The sequence below is a fragment of the Camellia sinensis genome, chromosome 6 (genome assembly GCF_055761805.1).
Source record: "Camellia sinensis isolate YWXY chromosome 6, ASM5576180v1, whole genome shotgun sequence".
Taxonomy (NCBI): domain Eukaryota; kingdom Viridiplantae; phylum Streptophyta; class Magnoliopsida; order Ericales; family Theaceae; genus Camellia; species Camellia sinensis.
In genome coordinates this window covers 162,939,803-162,966,131 of record NC_138966.1, presented here as the reverse complement: position 1 = coordinate 162,966,131, position 26,329 = coordinate 162,939,803, and the positions used below count along the sequence as shown (strand labels likewise).

The 26,329-nt window shown below is 30.1% G+C and overlaps 1 protein-coding gene and 1 long non-coding RNA gene across 4 annotated transcripts; both read left to right on the top strand.

Moving 5' to 3' along the window:
- The first annotated feature begins 5,719 nt into the window (after window positions 1-5,719).
- On the top strand, window positions 5,720-7,742 carry LOC145792453 (uncharacterized). Its single transcript, XR_014331853.1, has 2 exons — window positions 5,720-5,857; window positions 7,469-7,742. It is a non-coding gene; the product is annotated as an uncharacterized LOC145792453 (long non-coding RNA).
- Window positions 7,743-12,876: 5,134 nt separating this feature from the next.
- LOC114276100 (E3 ubiquitin-protein ligase PRT1) lies at window positions 12,877-22,201 on the top strand. 3 transcript variants are annotated; one of them, XM_028217844.2, is made up of 7 exons: window positions 12,877-13,256; window positions 17,475-17,503; window positions 17,581-17,760; window positions 19,674-20,054; window positions 20,147-20,347; window positions 20,738-20,865; window positions 21,690-22,201. In XM_028217844.2, exons 1-7 carry the CDS (start codon window positions 13,177-13,179, stop codon window positions 22,005-22,007), a joined length of 1,317 nt encoding a protein of 438 aa, XP_028073645.2. In that variant the 5' UTR covers window positions 12,877-13,176; the 3' UTR covers window positions 22,008-22,201. The 3 variants fall into 3 exon arrangements, with proteins under 3 accessions (XP_028073645.2, XP_028073646.2, XP_028073647.2); XM_028217845.2 differs by having other exon boundaries at window positions 12,937-13,256; window positions 20,744-20,865; XM_028217846.2 differs by lacking the exon at window positions 17,475-17,503 and having other exon boundaries at window positions 13,055-13,256.
- Window positions 22,202-26,329: the final 4,128 nt, after the last annotated feature.

The following is a 26,329-nucleotide window of genomic DNA, read 5'->3' as shown; positions in this document are numbered from 1 at the left end:
AAGTTTTATCGACAAACAAATCGTAGGCAAATGACAACATTTACAGACGTAAATGTGTTGCCAAAAGTTTACTTTTGCCGACGCATATTTTGTTGCTAAAAGTATATTTTTTGCCCATGCAAATTTGTGTCGCGAAAAGTGCCACACAATCATCATATTTGAATGACCTTTACCAACGCAAGGTAAATTGCCGACGATGGATGAAGACTTTTATCGACGACTATGTTCGTCGCTAAAGGCATTACTTTTACCAACATAATGATAATTTCGTCGGCAAAAACTTTTGCCGACTCACTTTTGCCTACGGGTTGCCAACGTAGCTTGATGTGTTGGCAAAACTCTTTGCCGACGAATTTTCCCTTTTAGCAATATATTTTGTTGCGTTGCAAAAAATGCAATTTCTTGTAGTGATTAGAAATAAACTTTCCGTCCAAATAATTGTTAAATTCTATTTTATAATCCCACATAGGAAAAAAAAGAAAAAACTAAGTTATTTCACTTATATAAAATGAATCTTAATAGTGTAGTATTGTGTATACTTCAATTCAAGACAGTTTAAATTTTAAAATTAAAATAACATTTAAACGTTTTAATTAATTAATTTTTGTATAAGTTGGTTGGTCATTTGACCTAACCAATTAGGCTGAACCATTTTGGGTTTGACAACTGATTAGCTTGAACCATTTTGGGTTTGACCGATTCGCCGATTTAATCGCCATTTCTCATACTGATTTTAGTAATTTTAAACAATTAAAAAAATTTCCATTAGCTTACTTCTATTTAACTATACAAAAATAAAACTCTAATTAGTTTATGATTTATTTTATAATCCCACATCGGGAGAAGAAGAAAAAGCAAAGTTTGTTTCACTTATATAAAGTAAATCATATACTTCCTTTTAATATTGTAGTGTTATGCATAATTCAGTTCAAGATAATTTAAATTTTAAAATAAAAACTCTAATTAGTCTATGATGTAATTTATTTTATAATCCCACATCCAGAGAATAAGGAAAAAATGAGTTGTTTCACTTATATAAATTGAATCTTATATTCTTATTTAGTATTATAGTGTTGTGCATGTTTCAGTTCAAGACAATTTAAATTTGAAAGTTTTAATTAATTAATTTTTGTATAAGTTAGTTGTTCTTTTGACCTAACTTATTAGGCTGAATCATTTTTTGTTTGCCGGATCCACTGCGATTTTAGCGATTTTGTCAAAATATATTGGTTGGATTTGTTTGATTCAAAATAAACTAAAGATTTACTTCATTAAAGATTGAACGACTCATTGTCTGATTAGAAATAAACTTTTCGTTCAAACAATTGTTAATTTTTATTTTACAATCTCACATTGAGAAAATAAGAAAAAAAATGAGTTGTTTCACTTATATAAAATGAACATTATGTTCCTATTTAATATTGTAGTGTTGTGCATATTTCAGTTCAAGACAATTTAAATTTTATGATTAAAATAACATTTAAAAGTTTTAATTAATTAATTTTTATATAAGTTTGTTGGTCTTTTGACCTAACCGATTAAGCTGAACCGTTTTTGGTTTAACTAATTCGCTGGTTTAAACGCGATCTTAGCAGTTTTATCAAAATATATTAGTTTAGATTTGTTTGATTCAAAATAAATTAAAAATTGATCTAATTAAAGATTAAATAACTGATATTGTTTGATTCGAAATAAACTTTTTGTCCAAACAATTGTTAATTTTTATTTTAAACAATCCCATATTAGGAAAAGAAGAAAAAAGTGAATTGTTTTAGTTATATGAAGTAAACATATGTTCTCATTTAATATTATAGTTTTATGCATATTTCAATTGAAAACAGTTTAAATTTTAAAATAAAATAAAATATTTAATTTTTAATTAATTTCTTTTTGTATAAATTGGTTAGTCTTTTGACCGATTTTAACGATTTTATCAATATATATTGTTTTATTTCTAAAAGGTATGTTTAAGTTTTATGATAAATTTTAACATTGAATAAACTAAAACAAAAAAATTTATAAAATGAAATTTATTTTTATTTTATCATAAATATATATTAATTTATTACATTTGTTTTATCTTTACCAATTAAATTATAACAACTGCAATATATATTCTAATAAAATGGTTAAAATTTAATTTATTCTAAATTATTTTTCTATACTTTTAAATAAATTTTATATTATTATTTAATTTTAAAATTATTTTTAATTATTTATTTAATTTCATATACTAGTACATTTATAGAAGAAAATAATATTCGTACAAAAAATTCAAACAAAAAAAAAATCATCAATTTTTTGGTAGGTATTTGAATTTTTTTTAAAAAAAATTACAACAATTTTTTTTTATTAATGTAAGAAAAAGTGCAAAATATAATCATTTGAGTCAGTTTAATTAATTAAAAATAAATATTTTTAATTTGATTAAGAATTAATTGTTGTACGACCGATTTAAAGAATACTACCAAAAAGGCTTTGTCGGCATTTTATAAATTATTGAGGAAAAAAAAAAAAGTCAAAAAAAAAACCCACTAATTTCTTCCTGGCACTACAAGAAAACTGGGTATATGAGACGGAATTATTTGCGACGGCACACTTGCCGTCTCAAAAAGTCACTTTTTGCGACGGCAGAAAATACCGTCTCAAAAAAGCAGAGTATTTGCGACGGCATCATTTGTCGTCTCAAAAAAGCAGAGCATTTGCGACGGCACTAAATACCGTCGCAAATACTCTCATTTTTTGAGACGGCAAATAGTGCCGTCGCAAATGCTCTGCTTTTTTGAGACGGTAAATGGTGCCGTCGCAAATACTCTGCTTTTTTGAAACGGCATTTTCTGCCGTCGCAAAAAGTGACTTTCGTGTTTTTTTTTAGTGAATATTTTTAAAATTTTAAATATTTTTTTAGATGTACCTTACTTAGATATATCTACAAAATAAAAAATTATGAAAAAATATTTTTAAAAATTAATAAATACATAAAAATACAAAAAAATGTATTGAATTATTGTATTTTTGGTATTTAGTGAATTTTTAAAAGATTTTTTTTACAATTTTTTTAATTTTTAGGTGTATTTATGTTAGGTGTGTCTAAAAATTTTAAAAAATACTTAAAATATTTAAAAAAATTCAGTAAAAACAATATAACACGGAAAACAATAAAGTTTAATTTTCTCAAAAGAGTTTTTGAAAAACTCTAACCTAGCATAGTGATTGTGGTTTTAAGATAGCTTCATATATATACAGTCACAAAATGGTTTGAATAAATTCAACGGTATTTTTCTGTCGCAAAAAAAATTAAAAAAAATAATGTCGTCTTACTCTTTTGATATACCATTTCTCTTTTCATTCATTTTTTCATCTTCCCGTCTCTCTGTCTCTATCTCTCTCTCTTCTCTTTATCTCTTTCACTTATCACTCTTCTTTCTATGTCTGCCTGTTTCTCTCTCTCATTCTCTTTGTGTCTCTCGCCTATCTCTCTTCTCTCTATCTCTCTCATTTCTTTTTTTTTTCTCTCTCTCTCTTATCTTTCTACCTCTCTCTATCTCTCTCGCTCATTTCTCTTCTCTTTCTGTCTCTCTCTTTTTCTGTGTCTCTCTCTCGCTCATCTCTTTTCGCTCTATTTCTCTTTCTTTTTGTCTATCTCTCGCTTATCTCTTGTTTCTCTCTCTTTTTCTATCTCTCCATCTCTCTCTCTCTATCTCTTTTTCTGTCTATCTCTCTCTTCCTGTCTCTCTCTTACTCATCACTCTTCTCTCCCTCTCTCTCTGTCTACTTGTCTATTTGTCTATTTCTCCCTCACTATGTTCGCCTTGTTTACTCTCTTACTCCCATCTTCTCTATTTATCGAGCTCCTTCTCGATTTATCGATCCACTATAAGAAAATACACTTTTAGCAACCACTTTGTCTATCTTTCTCTCTCTCGCTCATCACTCTATCTCTGTCTCTCTCTCTCTCTCTCTATCTCTCTTCTTTATCTGTCTCTCACAAAATTAAAATATTTTTAAAATATTTAAAAAATTGATTTGAATTAAGTTTTGAAAAGAGTTTTGAATTATCTGTCTTCTTTATTTATTGAGCTCCCTTTCGATTTATCGATCCACTACAAGAAAATGCATTTTTAGCGACCACTTTGTCTCTTTCTCGCTCATCATTCTGTCTCTTTCTCTGTCTCTCTATCTCTTTTCTCTATTCGTCTCTTACTCATCTCTCTTTCTCACCACCCATCTTCTCTTCCACATTTACCACTACTGCAAATGCCATTTAACTACCACCACTCTTCTCTTTCTCTCTTTCACTCATCACTCTTCTTTCTCTGTCTGTTTGTCTATCTGTCTGTTTGTCTGTGTGTCTTTCGTTCATCTTTCTTCTTTCTATCTCTCTCATTTGTCTTCTCTCTATGTCTCTCTCGCTCATCTCTCTTCTCTCTATCTCTCTCATCTCTTTTCTCTCTCTGTCTCTCTCGCTCATCTCTTTTTTGTCTCTCTGTTTCTCTCGCTCATCTCTCTTCTTTCTATCTCTCTATTTTTTTATTCTCTCTCTCGTTCATCTCTTTTCGCTTTCTTTCTATATGTCTCTCTCATCTCTTGTTTTTCTCTATTTTTCTATATGTCTCTCTCTATCTCTTTCTCTCTTTGTCTCTCTGTCTCTCTATATCTCTTTCTCTCTTTATCTCTCTCTCACTTATCACTTTTCTCTCTTTCTTTCTCTCTCTGTGTCTGTTTGTTTGTCTCTCACTCTTTTGTTTCTCTCTCTTTCTCTCTCCACCACCGTTCCTAACCTAAATGACTTCCCGGACCTCATCCTCCTCCTCATCCTCTCATTTCTCCCCACTCTTGATGCCATTCGAACCACCTGTCTCTCTCACAAATGGCGAAACCTCTAGTTCTCTCTCTCCTCTCTCAACTTCGACTACCCTCTCTTCCCTCCCTCCGACTTTCCTTCCGACACCCGTCGTCTCTTGGGTAGGTGAGGATGGAGGGTATGGTGAAGAAATATCAGCAAAAATTTAGAAAAGTCGTCATCTCTATCTGTCTATCTCTCTCTTTTTCTCTATGTCTGTCTATCTCTCTCTTTTTCTCTATGTCTCTCGTCCATCTCTCTTCTCTCTATCTCTTTCATATATCTTCTCTCTCTGTCTCTCTTCTCTCTCTCTTATTTTTTTCTCGCTCGCTCACTCGCTCATCTCTTTCTGTCTGTCTCTCTCTCTCTCTCTCTCTCTCTCTCTCTCTCTTATTTATCTATTTTCGCTCTTATATGTCGAAGCTTCCTAGGGATAGAATTATATGATCCACCAATCTTCTTATAAAGAGAGTGGTCTGATGTTGTATTTTTGCTGCCCTAAGCTGCCAGAACTTCTATGTTGAAGCTTTCTAGGAATAAGGTAGCCATATTATTCAATCTGTTTATCATTTCATTTAATAAATGACTTATATCTTAATTTTTTCATTTAATAAATAATAATAATTTTTTAATTAGTGTTAATGTTAATGTAAACTATGAAACTGTAAATGGAACTTGTACATTAACTAAAATGGTTTTTAGATTTAAAAGCTCCCACAAAGAGATAAGTTGTGATTAGTTGTGACTGAAAAATGGTGTGTTATAGGTTACAGCCACCTGAACAGATGCAGCTTATTTAAAATAAAATAAAAATTCAAATTTATTTTCTAAACATCTTGCTTGCTCTTCTGACTTAATGCCTTCTATGATACACTTGTGATAATTTGTTTTGGGGGGTGTAGGAAGGCAATCAATCCTGAACACCACAAAATGGATTGAGCAGGTTCGCACTGAACGGGGCAGTGACGTTATAATTGTCATTGTTGGGAACAAAACTGACCTTGTTGATAAGAGGTAATGATTAAGAGTCTTTGTTTTAGTTTATCTTGAACGTAGTTGATTATCCCCTTTCCTAATGCATTCTCTTATATCAAAATTTTGTTTCGATATGCTGTTTAAGTTCGCTTGGAAACTGAAATGTTTCAGAAATCTTTTAACACAAGGAAAAAATAAAAAAGGGAATATATGGAATTATTTGGAAATAGAAACTAAAGCCAATATAAATGTTCATATGAGCCCAATAATTAAATAATTAAACATATTTAAGGTCTATAGATCCTGGGAAATGGAAATATTTCAACCATTTTGATGGTAACGTAACAAAATTTTGTTCCTTGAGCTCAATGGATACTTTAGTCATATCTTGATTTTGGAAGCTGTCATGTTTGACAATGAGGGTTTAGGTCTTCAAAACACAACATTTTGTAAATCCATGGATCTTTGGATTCACAACTTTGGATTCACAACTATCTTTTTAGTTAAATATTAACTGTAAGATAGGAAAATAACACATGGAACAAAGTGTAAAGGAAAAGGTGTAAGCTCAGTCATTTGTGGATGAAATGTAGTCTTGGGTATGTTCATGGTGATTTGTGAAAATTCAACCATAGAAGAGCTAAATGTCCTCCTTTTTGATAAAATAAATAAATAAATAAAAGCTAAATGTTCTTTGTTTTCTTTTAGAAAAAGATGGAAGTCATTTCAAAATGTATGATAAGCATGCTTATGACATAATTTAGTTTGGTGGTAGAAGAGCAGTACGATAAAAGATAGAAAAAATTGACAGAAAAAACTGACGAGTGGAGTATACAGTGTCATGGCTAAAACCTTTGTTTTGGAAGTCTGGTAGGTAAAAAGATGTCAAACCAAATGCAAATGGAAAGGGTACTAATCACATAATTCTGTAGATTTGTAGGATCTTCTACTACATTAGCTTCTTTCTATCTTAGCAGGAAAATTTTGGAATTAGTATAAGTTCATTTCTGTGTTTTTGTTACTTCAGTTAGTGCCTCTACATATTTAGCATCTCCAATGATGAGTTTTCCTGAATAGCTTCAATTTTATCTCTGAGATTAAGGAATGCCAAAAGACTATTATAATTTTGCACCTGCATTTTGAGTATTTTGCCTTTGTTCTCATAATATTAACATTCTCACTCTATTGAATATTGCTGCATGTGTGGCCAATACATTATTATGCCTCATATCCAGTGTTGAGTAAAAGGAATGTGAACTTCTGAATTTTGTACCAAAAATATGGTTGCTTTAATTGAGCTGAAGCAAAATCCATGTTTTTAAAGAAGGAAAGGACTGTTTGGGTCCTTTGGGATGCTGTGAACAGTGCCTTCAGAACAGTGTACCTTAAGATCAGGTTTGGTTGAGAAACTAAATAAGAGGAAGACTAGGGATTTAGTGCTCACTTTAGAGATTATATGAGCTGAATGATTAGCTGAATAGTTTCACAGATCAAAGAATAGAAACAACAATTATTTTAAATGTAATAGTTTGTTTTTAACATTCGTTTATTTCTTTAAAAAATGTGATTTGTTCTTTATTATTTAGACATTTAACCAGGTCTGACATTGTTATTTCCTCATTATTATGTTTGTTTTTTTTGTTCATTTAGGCTTTTGGAGGTGATGATTCAGATGTTGGATCCCCCAGGATTAATCTCACAGCAAAATCAAAATCAAATCCTCCTATAGATTCTCAGTCACTTGGAGAGTCTGACATTCAATTAAATATGTTTCTTTTAGATTTTATTTTATTATTTTATTTTTTTTAGGATTTGGGTGAATTTTATAATTTAAATATGTTTTTATGAACATGTACAATTTAATTGTTCTTTGTAAAATATTGAATTTGATGGTTTGATTAATTTTTATTTTTATTTTCTGTTATGATGTTTTTGTGAATGGAATGTAAATAATTAGCTCTTAGAGAGAGACGGCCCCACCGTCGGAAAAAATAGAAAATTTTAATATTTTTATTAATTTTGTTACAGGGTTTACTTTTTGCGACGATATTATATGTCGCAAAAAATAGAAATTTTACTATTTTTTAATATTTTTTGCGACGGCATTACACTGTCGCAAAAAATAGAAAATTTCATTTTTTTATACTTTTTGCGACGGCACCACCCGTCGCAAAAAACAGTGTTTTTTTTTAAAAAAAGACTATTGGCGACGGTGTTTTTTGCCGTCTCAAATAACGTTTTTAGCGACGGTAAAATAGGACCGTCGCAAAAAAGTCAAGAAATTTCAAACGTTATTAGCGACTGTACGGTACCGTTGCAAAAAGGTAAAAATGCCGTCGCAAAACATTAGCGACGGCACTTACCGTCGCAAAAACTCTTTTGCAACCCCTGCAGTTGAGACCCCCCTCTTGCCGTCGCAAAAAGTTATTTTGCCGTCGCAAAAAGTATTAGCGACGGCAGAAGGAGTATTAGCGACGGTATTTTACCGTCGCAAAAAGTCATTTTTTTTGTAGTGTGGCATTTTTTAATCAATTGGGTGTGCCTGCTCAAACCACACAAAAAGTGTAAAAACAAAATAATAAAATAAAAAATCTATGTAATTAGAGTGCTCCAAGCTCTTAATATATCTATCCTATCTTTTAAGAATTTCAAAATTACCTGTTGTGAAAATCCATGCTTCAAATCCCTTGTAGGTTTTGATCATTCTCACCATTTCTGTTATCCAAACAGGGAATCTTAAAACAATGAATTGTAAGATAATTTATTTATTTTTTTCCTTTTTGAACTCCCTTTCTAAATTTCTCACCTAAATTAATTTTTGGGTTTGATCCAATGATTTTGTAGTCATACCTTAAGTTGGGGGTGAGGAGAATGTCATGGTTCAAGTTAATAGAGCAGCGACGGCTCCTTTAATTGTAATATAACTTTACTAATAAACTAACATTCTATAATCAAAATAAATAAATAAATTAACCTCACATAAACACGGCCTTTGTAAGACTGTAGTTGTGGTTTTATTGCTCAAGTAGTCAATAAATTTTAACTTTGGATACTTCAATTGTCAAATAATAAAAATCAGGGTTAGTTTGGTCCCTCAGGGATTAGTCGAAGTACGCGCAAGTTGGTCCGGACACCCTGAGTTATTAAAAAATAAATAAAATCAAGGTCAATGAATTTTATGTTATTTTAATAAATCAATTGACATGCATTCTCAACACGAAAGTTCGGATTAAAAATTTCCAAAGGTCAATTTACACTATGTTTAACCTATAGGCCACATTCAGATGGAAAGACGTGAAAGATTAAGGTGAAATGGGTTTAGCTATTAATGAAATTCCGTTCATTCTATTCAAATGGGTTTAGCTATAAATGAAATTCCGTTCATTCTATTCAAACAATGAATGAAAAATTAGATGTAGTGATTGGATAATTTTGGCATCAAATCTTCTATCCCTAATGAGTTATATTACAAACATACAAACATATTTTCTTATTCACCCAAAAAAAAAATATTACAAACATACTCTTATCAATTCAAAAATTATTTAAAATTTTCATCTTGTGATTTAAATTTATCTTACACATGAACTCTATACTATATAAATTAATCTCCATCACACAATGACTTGTTTGATGAAACCTTTTTTTAAGTAAAAAATTGATAATCAAAAAATAGGAACTAAAAGCATCCATTCTCCAACTTTTAAATAATCTATTTTTTTTTTAACTTATTTGAGTTATTTCTCTCTAATAAAATACTAGTCTATTAGCCGTGCTATGCACGGGATAATTATAAATATTTATATTTGTTTTAGATTTTTTTTAATATATAAATTATGTTTTTAAAGATTTTTTATAAAAATAATTTAACAATCTTATCACTAACCATAATGTATTAGAGAAGTTGAAAAGGGTACTGCAGTAATTATACATAGATTGTATCTATAGTTATTTGTATGAGGGGATTTTAAATGCTGATCAGGAGATTTTGACCAAATCAATAACGGCAGGCATGTGGATTGAAAAAAGTTAATAAATGCTGATTAGGGTATTTTGACCAAATTAATAAATGCTGAGTTTTTTTTTTAATAAAAAATTTAAAAAATTCAGATTGAAATATTGAAACTCCCACAGGCCTTGGGGTTAAAAACTCCCTTTTGTTTAAAAACTCCCTTGAGTGTTTATATTTATCTAACTTCAATTATATTAAAAAATCAAATTATAAACAAAACGGAGATAACTTCAATCATACAAATCAAATTTTTTTTAATGCTATCTAACTACAATCACATTTTTCTCATAATAAAAAAAATAATTGAAAAAAAGAACCATTAAAATAGTAAATAAAAAGATTATTTACAATCACATTTTTCTTTTTGTAAGTGTTTATATTTATCTAACTTCAATCATATTAAAAAAATCAAATTATAAACAAAATGAGATAACTTCAATCATACAAATCACAATTTTTTTAATGCTATCTAATTACAATCATATTTTTCTCATAATAAAAAATAATAATTGAGAAAAAGAACCATTAAAATAGTAAATAAAAATATTATTTAGAGCCATTGAACAAACTACAATCACATTTTTCTTTTTGTGAGTTAACTTCAATCATATTAAAAAATTAAATTATAAACAAAAGGAGATAACTTCAATCATACAAATCACAATTTTTTTAATGCTATCTAACTACAATGACATTTTTCTTATAATAAAAAAAATAATTGAAAAAAAATAACCATTAAAATAGTAAATAAAAAAGATTATTTAGAACTATTGAACAAACTATAATCACATTTTTCTTTTTGTAAGTGTTTGTGTTTATATTTATCTAACTTCAATCATATTAAAAAATAAAATTATAAACAAAAGGAAATAACTTTAATCATACAAATTACAATTTTTTTAATGCTATCTAATCATCATCAATAATTAAAAAAATCAATCACAAATTAAGTCAATTGATAATTAAAAAACACAATAATTTATTTTTCAAAAAACAAAGTGAGTTAAAAAGATCAATTACAATTTTTTTGGGTCAAAATACAATCTAATCATCATCAATAATTGGTACATTATGTGACCCTAATGAGTACAATCTATTTTGTTTTTCAAAAAACATAGTGAGTTAAAAATCAAATCACAAATTAAGTGAATTGATAGTTAAAAAAACACAAAAAAAAAATTTCAAAAAACACAGTGAGTTAAAAAAATCAATTATAATTTTTTTTTCAAAATACAATCAAATCATTAACAATAATTGGTATTTTAAAAATCAAATCAGAAAAAAAATTAAATCAAATCACAAATATTTTTATGCTATCTAACTACAATCATATTTTTTTCATAAATAATTGCAAAGAAAAACCATTAAAACAATAAATAAAAAATTAAATCACATTAAAAAAAAAGAACCATTGAACAAATTACAATCACATCACATTTTTCTCATAATAAAAAAAATAAATAAATGAAAAAAAGAATCATTGACTAACTATAATCACATTCAAAAAAAGAACCATTAAACTAACTACAATCGCATTTTTTTCTTTGTGAGTGTTTATGTTTATCTAATTTCAATCATATTAAAAATAAAATTAAAATAGTAAATAAAAAGATTAAATAACATTAAAAAAAACCATTGAATTAACTACAACAATCATATTAAAAAAAAGAGCCATTGAACAAACTACAATCACATCAGATTTTTCCCATAATAAAATAAATAAATGAAAAAAAAAGAGTTATTAAACTAACTACAATCACATTAAAAAAAAAAGAATCATTCAACTAATTATAATCACATTTTTCTCTTTGTGAGGGTTTATATTTATCTAATTTCAATCATATTAAAAAATCAAATTATAATTTTTTATTCGCTAGACAAATCACAAATATTTTTATGCGCTATCTAACTACAATATTAAAACAGTAAACAAAAGGAAAAGTCAAGAAGGAAAAAACAAAAAGAAGACTTACCGTTTGTATACGTGGTCACTGAAGTTGAAAGTGTAGAAGTGAGAAGTCAATAAGGAGAAAACAAAAAGGAGACTCACTGTTTGCAATAGGTATATAAAAAGTTAAATAGAGTGTGTGTATTGGAGAAGTTAAAAAGACTTGGAAGAATTTAGTAAGTGCTAAGTTTTTTTTTTAAAAAAAAATAAAAATTAAGAAATTAAGGTTCAGATATTGGAATTCTCACAAAACTTATTGATTAGAGATAGATATAAATAAATAGATAGATATAGATATTTATATTTGTTTTAAATTTTTTTTAATATACAAATTATTTATTTTAAAAAAAGTACTACAATAATTATGAGAGAAGTCAAAAAGTCTTATGCGTTGAGAGAAGTTAAAAAATGCTGAGATTAATTTTTTTTTATAAAAAAAACATAAAAATTAAAAAATTAAGGTTCAGATGTTGGAACTCTCACAAAACTTATTGATTAGAGATAGATATAAATAAATAGATAGATATAGATATTTATATTTGTTTTAAATTTTTTTTAATATACAAATTATTTGTTTTAAAAAAAGTACTACAATAATTATGAGAGAAGTCAAAAAGTCTTATGCGTTGAGAGAAGTTAAAAAATGCTGAGATTAATTTTTTTTTATAAAAAAAACATAAAAATTAAAAAATTTGAATTGATATATTGAAACTCCCACATGCTTTAGGGGTTTGAAATCCCATTTTACTTAATATATAATATAGATAAACAAAAATTATACCAAATAATCTAACACAAACTCTCAAATTAAAATAAGTTATAATAAACACAAACTCTCCCACATGCTGGGCCTCTGTTTGTCAAGTTGGTTCTTGGGCTTTTTTGACTATTTTAGCCACAAAAGACAAAATAGGTTATTTTAGCCATAACAAACAAAACATCACATCCAACCCATAATCATTACATTCTTCTCTCACAAAAAAACTCAAAAAAGTCAAAAAGCCAAAAAGCCCTTCCCAAACCAAGCTTTTAAGTCCAGGCTAAAATAGTCAAAAAAATCAAAAAGCCAAAAAATCAACCCACTTCCCAAACGGAGGCAATCAACCACCCAAAATTTTCTCAATGGATTAATTTGGATCCATAGTGTTTCTCATCCCTAATATATGTCCCAATTATCTTCTCCTTTCATCTACATCAATCAAAAGTTTGTAACTCGGTCAAGCATTATCGTCTTTCTATCTACCACCTCTATCACAAAGTTATATTTATTCGTCTCTATCTAATCCAACACCGGTGAAATAGCAACGGCTCTAACCAAACCTCCTTTGTTCTCTCTCTCTCTCTCATATATATATATATATATATATATAATTTCTACATAGAGATAACAATACAGAAATGAACAATAAGCGGGAAAATGAGGGTGTTGTTGAAGCTGAAGAGGAAATTGTCGATGAGTTTCAGTGTTGCGTTTGCCTGTAAGTCCTCTTCTCTCTCTCTCTCTTTCTCTATATATATATTATATATATGAACAACTCACCGTAATCTCTTGAAGTCTATTCAACTCACTGTAACCTCTTGAAGTCTATTATCTCTTTTTGCCAAGTAAATTTATATAAAAAAAGAAAAGAAAAATGAGTTAGACTAAGGATTTTAAATAAATTATTAATTTTTTTATATGGGAGGTTTAATAAAAAAAAAAATTAATAATTTATTTGGAGTGCATAATATATTTCAAAAAAAAATTATAAAGTAAAATTTACAAAATTTAAATCTAATATCTTGAGTACCACTTGATCAACAAATACTACAAATATTTCTAATTTAAAAACAGCGCACTTTAGTCATTCTCTCATTTGAACGAATTTATATCAAAATAGAAAAGGAAAAAAAAATTATAAAGTGGAATGTACAATATTTTGACCTAAGATCTTGGGTTTGAAAAGTCTCACTTGATATATATATTTTTAATTTAAAATCAAAATTTATATTTTATAAATTTAATAGCACAGCCGGTGGATTGACACCCTAGTATATATATGTATATATAGATATATATGCATACATATGTTTGTTTTTCTAATTTCATTTCTCAAATTCAATGCTTTTGGTTTAGATATTCGTTTTTCGTATATATCGCCATCGATGCGTTGCTTATATTGTTTATTTTCACATTTGAGCTGTGAAATCACTGGTTTCAATGTATCCTGGGGATTTTGTTCGAAATTTTGTGAATAGGTTAGGTTTCCATTGGCACCGTTGCAATTTTAGTGTATGAATGCTATGATCGGATCTAGGATTTTTCAAGGGAAAGAGAAAGAAATTGTAAATCTTTGATTACAAATTTTATCAGAAATTGTACTCAATTCAATATTTAAAATTTTGAATTTTGTTACTACAAATTTAGATAGGTATATATATCTTGATTTTAGGACAAGAAATTTGTGTGTACAAGGCGAACACAAATTGATACCGGATTTAGAAGCAACACTCTACATCATCGGTTGTGACTCTTTTCAACTTTTGATCTTAATAGATACAGCACTTGATTCGTCTTTTGACTATCAATTTTATTACTTGATAGAGTATGTAGCTTGCTCGTATATATCTTTTATTATGGGAACTATCAGATGTCTCTTGCAACTTGAATATCTCATTGAGATGAACAAATCATTCCAAGTAAAAACAGGATTAGATCTCAAAATTTCACTTCTGAAGTTCTATTTTAGTGTTCTGAAGTAGGGAAACTTTTCCGAAATGCACTGGAAATAGCACAAAAAAAAACTTGAAAGCACACGGAAACATAAAGTAGAGATTTATTAGATAGTGGATATAAGAAAAGAAATTGTTCAATTGGATATTGCCTGCTCATTGCTCCACTTGAGGGGAGTAGAATGGAGTTGAGTAAATACAATTGGAAATGAGCCCTGAAAATAATGCCAACCATTATTTTACATTACAAAACAGGTATCAAACAGCCTACAATTGACTTTGGCATTGGATTATTATAGTTAAGTACAACATTGACAAAAGGAATGAACTATGTAATATACATGAAGTAAACATCCTAAGTTGCACAAACACAGACACGTGACATGAACACACCAACATGTCAATTTTTAAAAAATGGAAGACAACATGCTTGGGAACATGTTTAAAATGTATATTTTTATAAATTTAACATTAACATATGCAATATTTAAATATTTGAATAATTAATTCAAAGGTAATGAAAAATATGCGACATAATAGTAATAAATTAAAAAGTGATATATTTTATAACTTAAATATCAAGATAACATTCTTGTATTAGTTGCATGCTAAAGAGTGCAAAATAATTATAGAAAGTTATAATATCAAGATGTATTTACCTTATAAATGTTGCAAAACATATTTAGAGTGCATAAGTTGTGTTCCGAAGAATGCATAACATTGTTATTATGAAGAGATTCATCACATGGGACATGTTTAGATTAGAGACTTAAAGAAGTGTCGATAAAATGTCTGCTAAGCGTCGGTGAAGTGTTCAATTTTATGAATTTAATTTTTCTAAATTAAAATACGTTGAAAAAGTGTTGGACACCTTTGAGGAGGCTTCAAGGAGTGTTGGTGTTTAACCAACTAGGCCTAGCCTAGTTGGCCACCATGATTCTCCTAAGGGCTTAGTTCCTAAGGGAGAGGTCATGGGGTTAACTCTTCCTAAGGGAAAGTTGAATTAAGAAGACAAACACTTGGTACTTTGCAAGGGTGAGGAGATTAACTCCCATGGGTGTTAATCTAACAGCTAACAATTAACTTTCGCCGATAAAAAAAAAAAGGATTGTTGGTGTTTAACATGGATGTCTGACACAAAACACTTCCTCCATAGAAGTGTCGGTGTTTCTAAGGTTGGGAGCGCCTATAAGAGCATGTATATATTTTATATCTTATGTATTAAATATATTAATATATTATAACAATTTTTTCCCTTGGTTAGTAGTAATATATGTCTTAAGAAATGAATAAAATATTAGCGATTGATGTCAACTACAAATTGTCTTTGTTAAGTATAAATAAATATTAAATATAAAGTATAAAATTAAGTTTGAGTTGTTGCTTTTCTATTGTTTCTTTGAGATATATATGTTTGAGATGTTATATCTTAGTTGGGAGTGAGTTTCTTCTTTATAGGGAGTGTGAGTTTCTTACAAGTTTTCTTAGTTGGGAGTGCAGAATCAAGTTTTTGAGTAAGAAAAGGTTTTTTTCTTTATAAGCTAAATCTCGTAGAAATTGAAGATACTTCGTAGAAATTGAAGATACTTCGTTGCAATTGTTGGGTTTCTAAACAAAAAACACTATGTTTGGTTCCATTTTTTTGAATAATTTTTCCAAAAAGTGATTTCGAAAACTCTATTTTGAAAAAGGATCTTTGTTTGGTTTTCAAAAAAATGCATCATTGCAATTTCACGTTTCCCTCCAATTTCAGGTGGACAATTTTGAAAAAAAAAATTTGTCGCATCAAAAAATACTCTCATCTTATATATATATATATATATGTACATACTGTATATGTATGAAAACAGAATTTGGTATGTAGTCATTTATGGATATATATCCTATCATTAACTGTGTGACTTTATCATAAAATTTTCACTCATTTCAACCACAGAAAACGTAATTTTTTTTTCCAAATTGGCATTAAAATTTTTTTTACGTAGAATTAAATTTTCATAAATGTTATGAAGAAAATTTATTTCATCACACAATATCATAACATTAACACAAACGTGTGTAACATCGCCTGAAATTGGCATAACAAAATGTCTAAATTTTTTGTACTTCATGTTGCAAAAGTTTGTAAGTTAATTACGATTTTTTCTAGTGCTAATTTGTAAAAAAATTGCATTTTCTGTGGATGAAATGAGTGCAAATTTTATGATAAAATCTCACACTTAATGGTAGGATATGTACCCATAAATGACTACATATCAAATTATGTTTTCATACATATATAGCATGTACATATATATATAACTAAGATGAGAGTAGTTTTTGATGTGACAAATTTTTTTTTTCAAAATTGTATCTCTCCTTAAATTGGAGGGAAACTTCAATTTGCAATAATGCATTTTTGAAAAATGTGTTTAGTTTTTAGAATAACCAAACATGTACTCTAAAATTTTCAAAAAACTGAGTTTGAAAAACAACAACCAAACAAAGTGAATATTTCTTTTCTCTAAAATGGAAAACGGGACACTACCTTTGGTTACAATCAACAACATGGATGGGAAACTTTTTACTCGATTACGTTTCAGCCATTTTTTTGTTTGTCACAATGGAGACATGTGAAATTCATTTTTCACCCATGTTTTGTTGCAGTTCATTTAAATGGAAATGTTTCTACAATGTTGATGGAAACAAAAGAAAGTTTTGATCCTTGCCTGATTTAGCAATTAGGAAAATGATTTATTATCTTACAAACAATATTGTCATTTCAAGAAAACCTAAATTCATTCATATACCAAGAAACATGTTGAAGTATCCTATTTTTTTCCAATGGCCCCACCTTAGGTGATACTTACTTCAATAACCATAGACAACACAATGGGGCCATTGAAATTCAAAGGGACATCCAGATGCGCACTAACTGAACCTATATTGTTATCTTTTATTCTGGGGAATAATTCTTTTGATGGCAATTTCCTTTTGGTCTGCAGGGATCTCCTCTACAAGCCTGTTGTGTTGGGTAAGAAGGCATTACAATGACTAAAAATCAGTTGTTATTCCTTCTTTAATTTTAAAGTTCAATTCCCATGTTTGCAGGCTGTGGGCACATTTCTTGCTTCTGGTGTGTCTTCAGAGCCATGGATTCTTGTCTGGTGTCACACTGTCCAGTTTGTCGGCATCCATACAATCATTTCCCTAGTATCTGTCAATTACTGCACTTCTTGCTTTTGAAGTTATACCCAATAGCTTATAAAAGAAGGGAACAACAAGTGATAGGTGTGTTGTGAACGTTTGGTTTTTATGCTTATCAAATTATTTTGCATAGATGATTAGTTTCATTTATAAATATGTAATACATGTCCATTTATGCTTTACAGGAATGCAAAATTGCCTACAATTGTGAATGCCAGAGATGTAAAAGTTTGATCTATTTGCATAAAAAATCTATTATACTTTAAAGGAAAAAAATGTTTTTTTTTTTTAATTTAAAAAAAAAAATCTTTTGTAGTATTTTAGTCTAAAAAGTTGTGTGGCGGGGTGCTTGACAGCAGAATAATTTGAATGTTTAGCCATTATGACTACATTTACAGCTGGAAAGTTAGTAATTGTGATCTTCATGGTATTTTTAGTGACAGCTAGTTACTGAGTATGTGAGTCACAGATGGCAGTTCAATTAGCCTCTGAAGGACCTTGGGACTAATGATATTAGACTTATAAACACTCCTATGGGAGCAAAGAAAGTAATTCATTTGCAGTAAATTTACAGTATCTGGGATAACAGATATCTTGAGTTCTTGTCAATACCCTTTATCTCGTAGTTGTTAAAGATGTTAGTAAATGCATGTATGCTTGAGTGTAGTGTTTTATTTATTTATTGTTTTTTTAAATACAATTATTGCCTGCTGGATTCAATGGAAAAGCAAAATATAGAATGAAAGTGGTGCTAAATTTTGGAACTTATTTTCTCAATTTTGAAACACGTTCTAGTAAATTTTGTAGTTTAATGAACAGAAATAATTGAATTTATAGAACAAGAAATGATTGTGTTCACAGACTGCACCAAGTGACACCAATTGCTTGCAAGCATTATGGTTCTATAAACCTCAAGTGGTTGTGCTCTCTTCAAGGTCTTAGGTTCGAAACCTCCTAGGTGCAAACAATTTCTTGGGCCAATCTAAACAGGGCTTTTCCTTGGCTTTAATTGGGCCCCCACAAGTGGACAGTGGGATTGGTCTGCCGAATTAGTCGGTCCAATGAGCTGGATACCGAGTTATCCAAAAAAAAAAAAAATGATGGTTCTGCTTCCTTCTGTCAATTCTCCATTAAACCAAGGTGAGTTTGAACCTGGTTCTGTTCTTGAGTTGGAATAGGCGAGTTTTTTCCAAGTGAATACTTTTGTGGAATATTTACTAGTAGATATATCAGAGCCTGTAGGAAGATATTTTCGTATGTTTTTCACATTGATGTGTTCTGGATTATGTATGTTGTATAGCAATGTAACATGGATGTTGTATTTGACTTGTGAGAAAACCTATGTAATAATTGTTCTATTTTCCATTTGACAGCTTTATATGATTAATGTGTTCATTTTATAATGCTTTCAGTACTAATTATGCATCTAATGATAACAACCGTTGCTGTAGCTTCTGAGTTTTTTTTTTGAACTGCTGTAGCTTGTAAGTTGATTTGTGGGAAAGTCATTCTTTCTTAGTGATCTGGTATTATCTGATGTTATTGCATTTGACAGTTATTTTGATTTGTAAGAAAATTTGTATTAAAGTTGATGTGATGTGATATATTTTATTTGACAGCTATATGTACATATGTATTCATTTTATAATGCTTTAGTTGCTAATTATGCTTCTCGTCCGTCGCTGTTCAAGCTTGTAGTAATTGATATGTTTTGAAGTCATTCTCAATGATCCAGTACTATCAAACTCTATTATAGTTAACATTTGTTTTCACTCGTAACAAAGCCTATATAGAAACTGATGTGCTATTTTTTCATTAGACCATTATTTATAATTAATGCATTCATTTTCTAAACCCTTCAGTTACTGATTATGCATCTTGTGATTAACCCCGTTGCTGTTCAAGCTCATACTCATTGATTTGTGTTAAATTCATTCTTTCTCAAGGATCTGATATACTAACGCAATTCTATATGTTTTCTTATTTCATTGTTTCAGACGAAGAAAAGATATCGGATGAGTTCTCACCCCAGCTTGATAATTGTTTATCTGGATCAGAACAAATCAAAGAGTCGTATATCCACAGTGGTGTTCCCCCACATTCTACTACCAGTTCATGCAATAATGTTAGTTTAGGACCATGTTCTAGAGTGGAAGGGGAATCAGAAAGTACTATTGCGCCTCATAAAGATGATAAAATGCCCATTCCTGCAAAATCAACTTTTGAAGCCACTAAAAATGTGCCCTTTGGACAAATTGGTATGCTGGGAGATAAATTCAATAAACAGCAAAATTCCAAGCTGGTGCTTATTGCTGATTTCCTATGTGCTATATGCAAGAAACTGCTCTATCGACCTGTAGTTCTTAATTGTGGACATGGTAAACTTTACTGCTTTAAATCGTCATTGTACACGGTTGAAGTCTGAAAAATTATGTAATGAAATGTCGGTCTGTTGTCTTCCTTTGTGCAGTATATTGTGAAACTTGTATCATCAGTCCTGACGACAAGGTCCCCATGTGTCAAGTATGTCCAAGTGCGCATCCAAATGGGAACCCAAAAGTTTGTTTGGTACTGAAGCATTTCTTGGAGGAGCAGTTCTCAGAACAATATGCATTAAGAAAGGAGGCTGCATCCAAACAGTCTGCTAGTCAGAATGAGAGTCCACCAACATGTATGTTTTAAGTTTCAGCTGCTTCTTTACATTGGATTTTTGTTGATCTTAGGATACTTCTAATTGCACAATATATATATATATATATTGATAACCAAGAACCAACCTAGGAAGGCCCCTTTCACCTAGCCCAAGAGTGCAAACTTGAGATACATGTGACCACCCCTTAGCCTCACTTATCGGGCAAAGTAGGACTTCGGACTCTAAACTAATAGCATAATATTTGGGAGATAATTGTACCGATGTCAACATGATATTTTACATATTCCCGTGCCGATACTGATGGATTATTCAACGATACTCCCTAGATTTTAGTTACCCATTTATATTCCATAGTGTTATTTTTTGCATGATTAAACCTTGCTGCTGCTAATATGATCTATAAATTAGTGGCAGGTTCAACAGAAGCCCCGAAAAATGCTTCCTGGCTATCAACATTACCTACCACGGATTACCTATCGATGTTGTGTAGCCGAGGACCCAAGGTTCATTTCGGAATTGGTTGTGATTATTGCGGGGTAAGGCCAATATTTTGTCTTGCTTTGTGGTTCTATAATTTGGAAGACAATATATGCATGACTATGGAAACCTGATAATCACTATGAATACCTTTTGCTAGTATGTCTTGTGGTGACTCTGTTATAAGGAGTTTTGTTCTTTCCGGCACTTGTCAAACGAAGCATATGTTAAGATGAACATTAGTAATTGCTGACTAAAACTTTTTTTTTTTCTCCCTTTTGGGGCTTTTTCTTAATGGAGTGTACAATTGGATGACCATCACTAGTTGCTCACTAAAACTAAGATGTTCATTAGTGTATTTCACCGTTTCTTTCACAAACATGTTGCAAAGTCGCATATTTATTAATATCATTATGGTGGGAAGAACTTAGAATTGAGTGCAAGACCACAAGCTGGAAAACTATATTGGTATATATTATCATCACGATGAATTGACCTAAGTTTGGACTTGATTGTCTTGCAATGACCAAGAGCATAGTAAAGAGTGGGAGGAATGAATGTCATTCATGTAGGGTGAGACTTGGTGGAAATATGCAATGGTGCGTACTAACACACCCATTCTCACTCCCACATACCCCTCTCTCACAGTCGGCGTGAATGAGAGTGAGAGCGGGTGTGTACTTAACTTTTCCCAGAAAGATGTCGAACCTGAAATTTGAAGTTCTTTACTTGGTCTTTAGGCACATGACCATTGACCATTGACCACACATCTATAGGTGCTAGATTGTGCAAGACCCTCCAAATCAAAAAAACATGTAAATCTTCTCATCTTTTTCACTAAAAACCAGTAATCAGTAAAAATTTCCTCATCATTTTGATGCAGGTGTGTCCAATAATTGGGGAACGATACAAATGCAAAGACTGCAAGGAAAGAATTGGCTTTGACCTCTGTGAAGGCTGCTATAATAGTTCCTCCAAGCTTCCGGGCCGCTTTAATCAGCAGCACACACCAGATCACAAACTTGAGATTGTACCGCCAATGGACATAACTAATTTAGTACATCTTGCATTGGAGGTTGAACAGTCTGAAGAGGATGAATCTGGTGCTCCAGAGGATATGGAAGAAGTTCCTCCTGCTCCCATCTTGCCTGGTGATTCTCCACATGACCCAGAGGATGGTTTGGCTGACCCCCATTCTTAGATCAAGAATGTACCCACTCCTCAATCTAAAAGTATTGACAATAATCCAAAAACCATTGACAAGTTCTTTACATACCCAACATTTTATACTTGTCGTATGTTCAACGTTTTGCCATTTGATGGTTGCTTCGTACAACTCTTGTACAGCTTCCTGTTTAGGTTTATATTTAACCAGTTGTCGAAATCTTTTGCATCTATGTTTTTTTTTTTTTTTTGGAACATTTGTTTCATAAAATGCGCATGTTGTTGATATACTTGAACTACTCATTAGAAAACATTGTTGCATTAAAGCCTAGGACCGCCTAGGCCATCTATGGTGAAATATGAATGCCATAATTTTTGATGACTGGCAAGGAAAAACCCTTACGTGATGGATTTTCAAAAAGACTTTGAGATCAACAAAATAGATTTGAAGTTTTTATTTGTTACCTCTTCTTGACATTGAAGATGTTTTTACAGCCAACAAGTATATTTGTGATCCACTGCACTTATGAACAGGAAAGTAGCAAATAGCAAAAACACACTCTCTCTCTCACACACACAGACACAGTTCAAAGGGAATTCCATATTCAAAAAGAGAAGGGCAGCTTGAAACCAATTAAGTATTTCCCGCGCTACTGGCATGGATATATCAAGCAATCAAGTATGAGTAATTGAGTATATATCATACCAACCGGCGGGGGTGTAGCAACTCAAGTGTCTAAAAGCCCTACTGCACAAAAGACAAAGAAAAAGATGTGTACGAATTATTTAAGGTAGAAGGGATTTGAACCAGACCAATTCTTGTAGCTGGGAGTGAAGCATTACAATAATTGGCTCGACCCTGATCGAGTTGCATTTCTCGATCACTAGATAAATGATATATCAAAGGCCCCATGACCACAAGTTTTTCAAAACAAATACTTCAAGAGATATCACTTAAACGAAAAAGGATTTGTGCTTTCTTCTTAAAGAAATTAACCATATATAAATTGCATCTAATTTGAGATTTAAAAAAGGAGTACAGATAAAAATTATTTATTTGTAATTAAAAAAATATTGAAATAGGAAATATGCATGAAATTTTTAGCTATGTATAATTGGACAAACTTTAATATAAAATAAAATAAAATTGAAAAACTTTTAGGAAGACAAGTATTTTTATTTTATCATAAATATATTTTTTGTAATTTATTATATTTTTTCTACTTTTACCAATTAGATTATGACATCTATTTCTGATTAAGAATTTGATATATACAATTAATGATATAACAACTGCAATATGTACATATTCTAATGAAATGGTTAAAATTTAATTCACTTTAAACTATTTTTCTATACATTTTAAATAAATTTTATATTATTATTTAATTTAAAATTATTTTTTTAGCCGTGCATAGCACGAGTGATATGTTAGTTTGAAATCTCAATTATAAGGCCTATTTTAGCAATTGGGTTAAAAGTAAGATTTTTTAACTTTTTTAGGTCTTATCATCCCTCTACTTTTATACGTTTTTAAAAAAAAAATTAAAATAAAAAAAAAACTTTTAACCTACTACCCTAATAAACCTAAATGTCTAACATTTTTCTTGTTAACAAATTTTTTTTTTTTTTTGGAAAGAGGAAGAAATAATTGCAAAAGTGGAGAATCTAAAATCATCCCATTTAACAAGAAATTTTTAAAAATGTTATAAAGACAAAATTAAATTATTACCCCTTTATTTTTTACCTTAATCCTCTCTCCTGTCTCTTTTCTTTTTGTACTCCCCTTCATCCTTCTCCATCGGCCGGCCACCCCTTCCTCACCTCCTTTCTCGTCCTCATTAATGATTTGAGTAAAACAAATTAATGCCAACAATTTAAAGAGAAATAATGTTATATGTATCAATTAGTATTAGGAATGGCAATTTGAATCTGGTCCGAAGGGGACCCTACCCCCCGACCTCGATTAGAACGGGTTTTTTCCGAAAATTACCCCCTACAAGGTCGAGGATGGTATTGAAAATTGAATCCCCAATTATTTTCGGGTCGGGGACGGTGATAGCTTCCCCCAGCCCCGTCCTGAACAGTTCCCGTATATATATATATATATATGTTTAGGGTTTATTATATTATATATCTAATATCTATCGCAACTCTCTCTCTCTCTCTCTCGTTCTTCTCCTTTTACTCTCTGTGAGAGAGATGAACATTTCTGAGCACCTTCCAAATCTAAGCCACGATGGAGAAGTCTAGAGAGAGATCGGCGACGAAGAGCTCCATCCATATCTGAGTCGCGATGAACATTTCTGAGCACTACCGTCAGCCGCTGATCACACCACCGTCACCGACACCACCACCACTCTCTCTCTCTCTCTCTTTCACACACCTCCATTTGCTGTCTCATCTCCAGATCTACCGCCACTGTTCTTCTCTCACTAGTCGCCCTCTAGCCCTATCTCTCATTGTTCTTCCGATTTGAGGTAATATATATAGATACTGGTTCTCAAGATTTTCACTATATCAACATCATTGATATAGATATACATGTTGTTGATGATGTTGATGATGATGATCAATGATGATGATTTTGTAAACTGCAGTTGTTGTTGTTGATGTTGATGATGATGAGATGAAACAGATCTTCACTTAGCTGGTATTATGCATTTTTTTTTTTTGGCCGGGAAATTTTCGGGGTCGGGAAAACCCGATCCCCGTTAGGAGGCGGGAGTGGGGACGGTGATAAGTTTTCTGTCGGAGATCCGGGACTAGGAGTGTGATCCCCGACCCCGGCCCGACCCGTTGTCATCCCTAATTAGTATATTTACAGATGATTTGACATAATTTTAGAAAATTTTGTTATTTGTAATTTATATAATGAGTAGGTCCAGTAATAATGTCATAACATATGTTGGTATATTAATTGATATACCAATTAGTGCATGTAGCACCACCGAATATCAGTGGTACTACATGCACTAATTGACTTACTATTTAGTATGAATAATGCTATATGTATCAATTAATGTACTAACTAGTATACTAACAGATGATGTGGCATAATTTTAGAGATTTTGGGTATTCATAATTTGTATAATAAGTGGGGTCAGTAATAATGACATAACACTTGTTGGTACACTAGTATGTACATTAATTGGTACATGTAGCACTATCGATCTAGTATACCAATAAATTAGCCTATGAACTCGTGAGATGCACAAGCTAAATAAATAATTAAAAATAATTTTAAAATCAAATAATAATATAAAATTTATTTAAAAAATATATAAAGTAATTTAGAATGAAATTAAATTTTAACTATTGTATTAGAATATATATTGCAATTGTTATATTATTAATTGTATATTTTAAGTTTACAATAATAAAAAATGTCATAATTTAATTGGTAAATATGAGAAATAAAAAATTGATTAAATTAAAAAAATTATATTTATGATAAAATAAAAATAAATTTCATTTTATAAATTTTTTAGTTCTAGTTTATTCTATGTTAAAGTTTGTCATAAAACTTAAACATAGTTTTTAGAAATAAATCAATATATATTGATAAAATCGTTAAAATCGGTTAAAAGACTAACCAACTTATATAAAAATTAATTAATTAAAACTTTTAAATTTTGTTTTATTTTAAAATTTAAACTGTTTTTAACTAAAACATGCATACCATTATAATATTAAATGAGAATATCTGTTTACTTTATATAACTGAAACAACTCTCTTTTTCCTTATTTTCCCAATGTGAGATTATGTAAAATAAAAATTAACAATTGTTCGGGTGAGAAGTTTATTTCAAATCAAACAATATCAGTTATTTAATATTTAATTAGGTCAATCTTTAGTTTATTTCGAATCATACAAATTTAATCAATATATTTTGATAAAACGGCTAAGATCGCGGTTAAACCAACAAATCAGTTTAACAAAAAACAACTCAATCTAATCGGTTAGGTCAAAAGACCAATTAACTTATACAAAATTAATTAATTAAAACTTTTAAATTTTATTTTAATTTTAAAATTTAAACTGTCTTGAACTGAAATATGTACAAACTACAATATTAAATAGGAGCATAACATTCATTTCATAAAAGTGAAACAACTTCTTTTTTTTTTCCTAATATGGGATTGTAAAATAAAAGTTAACAATTGTTTGGGCTGAGAAATTTATTTCTAATCAAGAAATCAGTCGTTTAATCTTTCATCAAGTCAATCTTTAGTTTATCTCAAATCAAACAAATTTAACTAATAAATTTTGATAAAACTGCTACAATCACGGTAAAACCAGTAAATCAATCAAATCGAAAATTATTCAGCCTAATCGGCTAGGTCAAAAGACCAACC

Bases quoted from the DNA above. Each gene is read 5' to 3' on its own strand.
- LOC114276100 (XM_028217844.2), top strand. From the start codon at position 13,177: ATGAACAATAAGCGGGAAAATGAGGGTGTTGTTGAAGCTGAAGAGGAA. The intron at 17,504-17,580 runs GTAAGAAGGCAT...CCATGTTTGCAG, and splicing joins CTACAAGCCTGTTGTGTTGG to GCTGTGGGCACATTTCTTGC. The intron at 20,866-21,689 runs GTAAGGCCAATA...ATTTTGATGCAG, and splicing joins TTGGTTGTGATTATTGCGGG to GTGTGTCCAATAATTGGGGA.